At 38.8% G+C, this 11,470-nt stretch overlaps 1 protein-coding gene across 2 annotated transcripts in view; it reads right to left on the reverse strand.

Annotated features, from left to right (window-relative positions):
• Ccdc152 (coiled-coil domain containing 152) overlaps nt 1–2,897 on the reverse strand; it is a 20,846-nt gene extending 17,949 nt beyond the window's left edge. For both annotated transcript variants that reach the window (XM_050139005.1, XM_050139004.1), the window contains exon 1: nt 2,811–2,897. In XM_050139005.1, coding sequence (XP_049994962.1) covers nt 2,811–2,897 — 87 coding nt within the window. The remainder of the gene's footprint in view (nt 1–2,810) is intronic.
• Nucleotides 2,898–11,470: the final 8,573 nt, after the last annotated feature.

The raw sequence follows: 11,470 nt of genomic DNA on the forward strand, positions 1-11,470 counted from the left end.
ATAAGAAGACAAATACGAGGACAAATAAGAACAAAACCCATTTAACATCTGAAAGTCTAATAACTGAATATGGGATATAATTTTAAACAAACTAGTGTACTGAGCCTTCAATATTCCCCTTTTTACAAGTATAGCCTCTGGTAGCAAATGACTTCCTTCATTCTAGGTTTTCATGTACTTAAAACTATGCTAAGAAGAGTGCAATCAGACAAGGGTCTGAAAAGTTCTATGTGCACTTAAAGTAGGCTATACTTGCAGGGTACCATGGTAGTCGCTGTAGTGAGCACCCTTACTACAATTATGACTTCCTGATCTATTTTCTCCTTATCTATTTTAAAAATAACATGGTAGGATTGGCTATGCAGGCCAGCGATAAAGTGCTATGTTAACATTCATGAGGCCCCCTTACAGACACACACACACACACACACACACACACACACACACACACTCATAGAAAGGGGCATGGCAAAATATTAAATTAGCCTGTTCTAAACAAGAGGAAAATATGACCTAGTCTGAGCACCTTTCTTTCAATTATTTAACCTTTAATTACATGTTAATCAAAGGCATCTACCAAGCATTATGGTAGATGCCTACAGTCAGCCTCTCTGGAGGCTGATGCAGGAGGATGTCCTGAGCCCAGGAGTTTATGACTAGCCTGGAGATGACAGTGATGTTTTGTATTAAAACTTTTCTTTCCAGACGACTTTATGATGATATAACTACATTATTTATTCTGTTCTTCACTTAGCTGTTCCACTTAGCACTATTATCTGGGAGACAATATCACAAGCACATTCTTTTAACAGCTATTCTGAATCGTACTTTTGAAGCTGCTATTAGGGAAAATTTTGTTGTTTATAATTTTTCTATTATAGACAATAAAGAATCATTCTGAATATGTCTCTTTGGTGTCTTTGTTAAGAGTACAATAAGCTTCCTTGTACTCTTCAAGTACATCAATTCATCATTGATCTTGTGCTTCCTGCACCTCTATTCACATCCCCATTTTATCTTCAGCAGCGCACGCTGTATTACTTCATCTGTATGACCATTTATGTATTTCTCTAGGAGGTAGAATTCTAAATGTCAGAATACTATATCAAATTAAGAAATGAACAATTATTTCGATTTAAGACACTTGAGAATATGATAATGTATTTTTAATTCATGTCCAAACATATGGCACTGATTCCTTTTTCACAAGAGTACTTATTTCTTTTCCCTGTTGCTATATTAATTTCTGGACTAAATTTTAGGCTATGAGAAGGAAAAGAGATAGAAGAGGGGAAAAACTAAACACATGTATGTTCTATATTATAATGAATCATCATGGTAAGACTGAACATGAACCTATTTTACTTTCATTAAAACTATTTTAGAGTTTGTGGGCATTCTGGCATTATCTTAACTTTAGCAAAAATATATCAACTGTTTGTTTCCTTGTGCTAGGAACATTTTTATATATTAGTGCAAATAAGATGAAAAGAGAAAGGGCATTATGGAAGAGAAAACAGAAAGAATGTAAGAGCCAGAGGATGAGCAAGAGAGTTGTAAAACGCTGTTCTCTGGACAGGGACAGGACATGGCTGTTGTACTCATGACTCATAGCAGCCACGGTCTGTACAAGATCAAGGCAGTCAACATTCCAGTGGGAGTGGAAATGGACCTATGAGGCTCTCCTTCTAGCTGAGGAGCTCCTCCTCACTGATGGTCGGGTGTGTCACATCCCTATGCACGCAGGAAACACTAACCAGACTTAGTGAGCTACTAAAGGAGGAGGAGGAGGAGAAAAAAGGATGCTGATGATGAGATGGTGGGAAGGGGAAGTCCTGGGGGGTGTTCCATGGTATGTGAGGGGGGCTTGGGTTGGATATGATTAAGAAACATTGTAAGCATGTATGATATTGCCAAAGAATATGTAAAACATTAAAGTTTAAAATATAAGAAAAGATTTAACAAAACACACTTTTGCTACTCAAATCTGGTTCATTTTAAAAATTAAAATGTATGTTTGTTCAACAATGATACATTTTACTATAATATCATACAGTGGAAAAAAGTAAGTTTATTGGTTCTGGCATAGTATTCTTTGAGATTTGGAGACAATAAATCAGCATTCCCATGAATTCTTAGCCTTCACACTTTTTTCCTCTTGAGACATGGTCTCATTGTGTTGCCCTGCCTGTCATGGAACTTGCTTTGTAGATCAAGCTGTCCTTCAACTGAGGTTCACCTGCTTCTGCCTCCAGAGTACGTGAATTACTTATGTGTGCCACCATGCCTGGCCACACTTTTATTATTTAGCTAACATAGCTAAAATTCATGTCTGAAGACTAAACTACACCAAGCTTATTAGTTCTTACAAAGAAATACAGCCTACAAAAATAGTCAAACAATGAAAAATGTAACTTAAAATTTGGGTCTCCCAGTAAGCAAATAGCTGCTCATGGAAACAAATGCAGACATTGCCTAATGTTTTTAAAATTAAAATCTTTGCTTATTTTTATTTTATGTGCATCAGTGTTTTGCCTGCATCTAAGTGCACCATGAATGTACAGTGCCTGTAAATGCCACAGGGGGATGGTGTATCTTCTGGAATTGAAGTTACAGACAGTTGTGAGCTGCCGAGAGGGTGTTGGGAACTGAACTCTCGTCTTTAAGAACAGCCAGTGTTCCTAAGTACTGAGCAGTATCTCCAGACCTGGGTTACTTTTTTAAAAAATGAATTTTCCTTTCTTCCCATTTCCTCTCCCTGACAAAAATCTTTGTTTCTCTGCGGCCACTTGCTATGTGTCTTTACATACCTTTTCTATCTGTGAGAAGTCCTCTATCAGTTTGTCAAGATTCACATTGCTAATCTTTTTCATACTTTCTTCATTGCTTTGAGCCATGCCTGAAATAACGAAGAGTAGACAATACTAAGGAAGACCCAGAGTATGGCAACATTGGTCGTAGTTCAAACACTAGTTATCCTCTGAGCTCCATTTTACTTGGAGAACTTTTGTTATACTCAGTATTAGCAGAAGTGAAATGCATTGTTTTCTCTACTCTTTACCACACCCACCTCTGCCAAGTTTTCTCTAAACACACCTAAAATTTGTAGGATTATGTATACAAGTAGAGAAATTACTTGCTTCCAATATTTAATAAAATCTACTAATGCCACTGCCTAACACTCACCTCTCTGCATATCAGCCTGGCTGGACTTAACTCTGATCTATTATCCAATCTGAGGTGTGACTTTAAAGGCAAGCATTCTCACTTGATATGCTAAACACGCTTTTTAAATGCTATGCCACAGATATCTTGTTAGCTTGCGTATGTTTCATATTTTGTCTGGCAGCATGTTTATTAAATAAATGATACATAGAAAATAATGTACTCACAAAAATGTTTCAGTATTTCTATGCTTTTCCATTTTTCCCATTTTTTTGTGATATGATTAATTTTTAGTAACAGCTAAGAACCGAAATAAACACAAAGTTTCAGTGTTTGGAACCAATCACAAAACGTGCTTGGAACCAATCACAAAACGTGCTTCAGAATCCCACAGGTGAACTCATCCACACAGGATGGAGAAAGTGAATACAGGCAGCATTTTACATGTCGGAGTGGGAAGGTGTCTTAACAGAATCAAGACTAATACAATGCCAAAGTATGAAATACTTGTCGCTGGACTTTTCACAAGTGAAAGCGGTGGTGAAATGCAAATCTGAAGCTCAGGCATTCTAGATTTGGGGAAGGACCACAAGCCGATATATTGGACGTGAACTAGCCCAAAGTAAACAGTAAATAAAATTCCTGAAGCAGTTACTCAAAATACCTTTTTGGTTGTCATATTGTTGTTAAACTGGGAATTGCCTGACATTACTCCATCAAGAAATTGCAGTTTCTTCTTTTTTATTACTTGATAGTAGCAGCTTTAATGCTTTTGAAATCTGAATTTTGGTTATGTATTTTCAGTTTAGTGAAATATTATCAATTCTGTATCACACGAGTAAAATTATATTTAAAATTCTAGCCAGGCAGTGGTGGTGCACGCCTTTAATCCTAGCACTTGGGAGGCAGAGACAGGCAAATCTCTGTGAGCTCAAGGCCAGCCTGGGCTACAGAGCAAGATCCAGAACAGGCACCAAAGCTACACAGAGAAACCCTGTCTCGAAAAAAGCAAAACAAAACAAAATTTCCTTAGTAAAACTTGATTCTTACGGTAAAAAAATAATTATAGTAGACCCCTCCGTGATAAATAGTTAAATTATTTGTTGAATAAAGTTAAAAACATCAGTAGCTGATATTGTTACTTAAACTAGAGGATAATTTGAAGAATTTAAAAACCTCTCTCTAATTTTATTTTTCTTTAGTCCCTAATGTTTCAAATAATTTTATTTTATTTTTTTTTTTTATTTTTCGAGACAGGGTTTCTCCGTAGCTTTTGGTTCCTGTCCTGGAACTAGCTCTTGTAGACCAGGCTGGCCTCGAACTCACAGAGATCCGCCTGCCTCTGCCTCCTGAGTGCTGGGATTAAAGGCATGCGCCACCACTGCCCGGCCTCAAATAATTTTTAAAAACTTATTCTGCCTCAGAACTAAATTACTGAACTAAATGCATTTTAATTTGAGCCTTGATTATCTCCACCTTTTTCTTCTTATAACATATATAACTTGTAATTGTGACTGAGGATGTTGATAAGTGGAAGTGCATTTGCTTGACAAGCAAGCCTGTGTGTGTGTGTGTGTGTGTGTGTGTGTGTGTGTGCGTGCGTGCGGTGGGAGTCAGGCAGTGAAGTACTGGGTAGAAGTCCCCATCACGGGACAAACAAAAACGTAACATTAATATTCTAATTACTATTTCCTGCTTCTTTCACATCCATTTCTACATGTTTTCCGTGTCAGGGTTTCCCTGTGTAGCCTTGGCTGTCCGGGAACTCACTAGTAGACCAGGTTGTTCTCAAACTCAGAGATCCACCTGCCTCTGCCTCCCGAGTGCAGGGATTAAAGGTATGTGCCACTACTGCCCAGTCACTTCTAGATTTCTTAATTGACCTCTCCCCTCAATTTCCTAGGTCCAGATTCTTTCAACACAAGTGGTCTTGCCCAGCGGAACCTTGTGATTCAGAGATTCAGTGCCTGAGACTTCTCTACTGAGCAGAATGATTCAAGACTTTCAAGGCCACAGGCTAGCCAATAGTTCCATTTCCTTCTTTGGCTTCAACTCTTGTCATCTCCTCAGCCTTGGACAATACTTGCAGGTGCCAGGAGCGGGGCTCAGGGTTGCTTTTTTGTTCTGAACTCTCCAAGAACTCTCTCCCAGAGCCTGTGACTCAGGCCCACCAAGGCATCCCAGTGTCCTCGGGGGCCCAACAGACACGCAGGGGTGCGGGCAAGGGCCAGGGGTGAGAGAAACGGATGGGGCAAGACAATAGGAATCTAGGACGCTTCGAAGAGGTGTAAGGAAAAGAACCTCTGGAAACTGGAGTTCGAAACTCCCAGGAAGACCTTGGAACGTACCTGCCAAGGCGCACATTCCAGTCTCCACCCAGGTGCTCTGGGCGCCCGAGGTCGGTCCAGTCCATTCTAGATTGCTGTCCTCTTCCGGGTGGGAAACAGGTTCCCTCAACTATGGGTCCGCCGTTCTCCTGGACAGTCTGTGCCCTCTCCTGGAGCCCCTGCCACTGGGCCATTCTAGGTTCCTTCAATCATTTACTGCCTCCTAGGTGCTTAAATGTGTTTCTTAGACCATGGATCAACATTCAGCGACTGCCAGATTCATTGGATAAGTCATGAATAAGCCACAGTTATACTTGGTTTATATCAGTTAGCACGATTAAATAAATAATAACCCATATTCATTCCTGTGATTTATAAGTCTTTCCAAGTACCAGATTCAGTTAACAGATACAGTTTCTCATTTTGTGTTTGTTTTACTGGCTTACGGATGTAGGACATGTACTCTTATGTAGGTTCTAGCTGAACACTTTAGGTGTATTTCTCAGTTTTTTATCTGTATAGTATGATTAATAAAGTTTCTACCCATTAGCATTGTTGTAATAATTAAGTGAAATTTTGCACTTAAAAGATGATTGGGTTTCTTGCTTCAAGTATTCAAAAATATTATAATTTCCAATATTATATTGTTCAATAGTAGTTGAAAATGTATCAGCTGCAACTTTTTTTGAATGAGAAATACAAGATTTACTTTCATTAATTTAATTTTTCTATAGAATTAAAATTTTGTCAAGCAGAGATTTATAAATGGTTGTAGGATTATTCATATTTCATTATTTGAAAGGTGTTAATGGCAGAGTGTGAGTATTGGATCCAAGTGGAGAAATGTGGTCCTCACTGTTGCTCAGCTAAGGCTTCCTTAATATTAGCACCAACACATAGGAATATTAAAAATAAATGGCTATTGGGAATCTTTACCAAGGATATTGACCTGCAGTTTTCTTTCTTTGGTTGTCTCTTTACCTGGCTTGGGTATTAGAGAAATTCTGGCTTCATCAGAGAAGTTTGGAAGTGCTCCACCTGTTTCTTTCTCTTTTTTTCCCCAAATAATTTAGGAAGCTCTGCTTTAGATCTGTTTTGAAAGCTTGAGAGAATTCTGCTGTAAATCCATCTGGGGTGGGCTTTTTTTTTTTGTCAGAAGACTTTATTACTCTCTCAGCTTTCTTTTTTCTTAAGGGCTTATTTAATCTGTTGACCACTTCTTGGTTTAAATTTGATGGTTCATATCGATTTAGAGGTGTGTCCATTTCTTTTTAGATTTTTCTAATTTAATGGCGTGTAGGTCTTTATAATATTCTGAATTTCTTTAGTGCCTGTTGTAATGTTTCTCAGTTCATGTGTGATTCTGGTTATTTTTGATATTTTCTTTCTTTTTTTTTGGTTAATGGGGCTAAAGGTCTATTGATCTTGCTTAACTTCTCAAGGAGCCAGCTCTTACAGTCATTGATTCTTTGTCTTGTTTTCTTTGCTTCTATTTCATTTATTTCTGTTCTGATTTTTATTCTTTTTTTCCACCTACTGGATTTGGGTCTGATTTGTTCTTATTTTTTGAAAGTTTTGAATTATGTATACATGTGTCTGTTATGTGCATGTGCACTGGAAGTGTCTTTAAATTCCAAGCAATTGATTTTAATTTTCTTAGCATTGTGAACCATTTTAGAAGCATTTCCTTTATCAAGTCATACTTAGTTTGCTTTGTTTCTTAACCTTTAACCAGTTGAAGGTGCTGGGTCTTTACTATGATCCAGTCACTTAGTTGATTAACTAGGTAAATCATTTGCATTTTCTGAACACTGTTGTGTTTTCATCCATAAAGTATTAATAATTAGTGTTTGACTTTCTTAAAACTGATTTGTTCTTTTAGGTGAAATAATATAGGAGAAGGCACTTTATGAAATTGGCATGGTCTGCTAGTTTGGCTGTGTGCTGCCATATGAACAAGAACAGCAAGCATCTTCCTTCTTCATATATTTGCATATCGCTCCACTGGGAAAGACAAATTGAAAACAATTTCCTGATAAAGAGTTTCATTCCTTTATCAAACGCTGCTGACATCTCCTAATGCCCACAGAACATTCACATAGACGTTATTAAAAACATCAATAGAGAATTGCTTTCTGTGTGTTCCTTTAAAGATAGCTTCCTGGGGCTGTAATGAAAAAATCTATTACATCTGAAGTTCTATCTGGTGATTTTTTTTTTAACTTGGCAGGCAGGAGTGAAGTGTGAATTATTTCTATTTGGGCAGTAACAGATTAGCATTGTCCTGCAGTCCCACAGCGAATATGCTCCTTTCATGAAGGGCAACATAAACGTTTCCCAGTATTGTAAGCTTCAGACTTCAGAAAAAGTCAGAAGTCCTGGATAAGGGCAGGAGCTTATTAAAAAGATGTCATCCCTCAGATTATCAGTAACCCACCTGGGCTGAAATGAGGAGACTCTTGGGTTACCTTAATCACACGGCTGTTTTGCCTTTTTAAAAGGAAGTTTTGCAGGATAAAGGTTTAATGAGAGCATATAAAAATGCTTCATTCAAATTCACATCCCTTTGGAATTTATCATTTTCCTTTGTGCCAGGAGTGTTATTCTTTTTAGAACAGCTTTTCTAAAGTGTTAATGGTGAGCATAACAGTGGATGTTTCGCCACTACAGACAGGCCTAGTTTATGGCTCCTGTCTTTATTGCATGCTTTATGAATTGGAAGTTTATAGCACCCAGTCTTAGACAAACCTATTTCAGTTTTTCAACAGTGTGCGTTCCCTTCCTGTGTCTCTCCGTACCGTATCTTGGTGATTTTCCTACTTCAAACTTTTTATTACTATTCTACCTGTCATGATGGTTTGCGACCAGTCATGTTTGATATTACTATTGCAATTGCCTTTGGATGCTATATGCAAGCCCCATATTAAATGGTACACTTAACTAAAGAATGCTTTGTGTGCTAACTGCATCATCGATGGACATTCCTCCCCTCCTCTCCCTTTCCTCAGGTCACCTCACTCCCTAAGAAACAATGATACTAAAGTTGTGCCAATGACTATAAATTGGTCTTATTCAAAAGGCTGAGAAGCAAAACCTTGAGGCCAATTAATCATTCTTCAGTGGTGACTAAAAGAAGTAAGTGTATATATTTCACTTTATATCAAAACCAGAAGTGACGTCACTTAATGAGAAAGGGATGTTAAAAGATAAGATAGGCTAAAAGCTAGTTATTTGGTATCAGATGTTTGCCCAAGCTGTGAAGGTGAAGGGACTGTTGGCATTGATTTGCAGTGCCTTGTGGAGTAGAGTTGGAGCAGGGGAGGGACAGCTACCCTGGAGGTGGGCAGTAGTGGGAAGACACTGAGGTCTCAGTAGTGAACAGACAGCACTTTATAAAAGCTCCATGTGGCAGACAATGTGGAATAGGACTATTTTTGTTTCAGAAAAAAGCAGGAACACTATGCACAGAAGATCAAAGCGGCCACAATGTTCTCTTGGGGCGAAGTCGAGTGCTGAGAGGAAGCCTGAGACTCTTTGAGCCTTTGAAGGCTGAGGGAGGTGAGGAGGCTACGGAAGCAGAACAGGAAGCCCAGCAGAGGGTCTTTGTGAGGTTTGAAGAGAAGGAGTCATCTTCATAATGAGTGTGCAAGAGAAGCAGCAAGTGTGGGCACAGAAACTGGAGCAAGCCATCCAGAAGCCCCCAGATAACTGATGAAGGTAGCTACATTAAGTAACAAATATCGAATGTACACAAGACTGCTTTATTTTGAGAGATGTCACCTACAACTGTCATAACTACTGAACACAAATCAGTGCCCACCTTCACAGTGTCAAAGGGCAACACAGATGTTTTGTTAGAGGGATTGAGGCTGGTTGCTTTAATTCTATGACAGTATACATTTACTATTATGAAGAACCTTTCAGAATCATACTAAATTTGAAGTGCTCTAACTTTATGAATAGAATAATAAACCCTAGACAGCACATGTGCTCATCATATGGCTTATTGAGGATGTTAAGCTCACTGTTGAGAATTGCTGCTCAGGAAAAACCTTGAAAATATTTTACTGTGATGCAGAAACTTTGAAAAAAGATTTATTTATTTGTATTTTAAGTGCATGGGTGTTTTTCCTGCGTGTATGTCTGTGCACTACGTACATGCAGGGCTTAGAAGTCCATACCACCTTGAGTTTGCCATGTTCATGATTCAAATTTGTGGTAGCTTCAGCAACTGAGTCTTACCATCAAGTTCTGGAGTGTAACCACAAGCAATGGCAATGGCCTGTGAAATTTGGAGGTCTATGAGACCTCAGTGGCCAACAACTCAAAAAAAGTAATTTCTTCCTGTCACTAGGCCTTTTAGTAGCGTCTACGAGGGGCATTGCTGTCTTGATACAGGGTAAGTTTATTTTAGTTCATTTTCATATATGTATATTATATATGTATACATATATAACATGTAGGAATATGTATTTAGGAAGCTTCTACTACAGAGGTAGGTTTTCAATTGTCTTTTTTTTTAAAGGGCTTTAGTGTAATCCCTCCCGACATTTCATTCTCTACCATACCCTCCAGTCCCTCACCCAAATTTAACCCTTCTTGCTCCATTCTCTCCCTTTAGATCTTTTGTCCATTTCAAATTGATTTTTGTACATGGTAAAATATCTGAATCCAATTTCATCCTTCTCTGATCTATGTGACATATTTCATCTTTAAGTAAATTTGAAAATAATGTGTTAAACTTATTTTTTTAATGTTTACAAATCTAAAAATGTGCCATGGCTGTCCCAGAGAGGAGTATAACTTAAAATGTTTCCTAAACTTGTTTTGCTTTATAATTATTCATTTAAAAACATTTTAGGATCAGGTGCTTTCAGGAAATGTATGTAAGAAACCCTATCCTAAATGACTTCCAGGCAAACTAAAGGGCAAGGAATGATAAATGCCATGAAAAATGGCTCAGAGGAGAGGATGATCACTTAAGTAAGGCTGGAGGCAATCGGAGGATTGATTTTTTCATGGTGGCATTTGAACTGAACCTTGATTGAAGAAGGATTTTGATAGACATTTGATATGTGGAGATTTTCCTGCTGAGAAAGGGGCAGGAGCAAGAATGTAGAGCTAGGAACCACAAACTTTCTTCAAGAAGTGGCAAATGTTTCCAAATACATCTGGGTTGGGGGAGGACCGTTTTAGCTCAAACAAGCAACCAGATGGTCATAGAACCACAGAACACACTTGGTCCTCGTCTATTCCGAAGGATGTAGCAGCAAGCTCTCTGCTTCAGAACCACAACATTGGCAACAGTCCATGTAGCAGCTGGTTGTACAGCTGCCCAGCGGGGATTTCACTTCCTTTCCTTCCCCAAGTGGCAGCTCATTTGTGAGGGATAGAATCTCAAGGCTGGGGAAGGGGTTCCCAGGCCTAAAAGTTGTTACTCCAGTGACATTAATAGCTCTTTTTACAGTTCTGTAAGCATCACCTCCGCTGTCTCCCACATGGCATCTGTTCGGCTACGGGAGTCCTACTGAAGTCTAAAGTATGATGTATCTCTAGATTTTGTAGTTTGCAGTCCATCCCCATGTGACTTACTAGTAAGAGATCATTTTGACCAGGAGAAGTTACTAGCTCAAGCTAGCAATGCATTTTAGAGAGAATGCCAACCTTCTCCCTCTTTCCATTTCCTACAGACTTCACATCAGCTTGGACTCACCGCTGAACTGTTAAGATGTGTTCAAAGCATGGCTCTGTAGGTCTCTGTCCGCCTAAAGTCGTAGTCTCAAGAGAAGACACAGTCCATACAAGACAGAGTATCTTAGTCACCCCCCCCCCCCCCCCCCCGTCCCTCTACTCCTTTTGATCCACCACCTGCTGTTATTTAAGCTAACTTTGCCATTTCCTTTACTGTGCAGGTCTCAGAACAGAGTCTGGGTTGGGGTGCTTTCATTTTGGGGTTAACAGGAACACACAATCAGAAA

The sequence above is a fragment of the Alexandromys fortis genome, unplaced genomic scaffold (assembly GCF_014885135.2).
Source record: "Alexandromys fortis isolate MF-2015 unplaced genomic scaffold, M_Fortis_MF-2015_v1.1 scaffold_37, whole genome shotgun sequence".
In the NCBI taxonomy this organism is placed as follows: domain Eukaryota; kingdom Metazoa; phylum Chordata; class Mammalia; order Rodentia; family Cricetidae; genus Alexandromys; species Alexandromys fortis.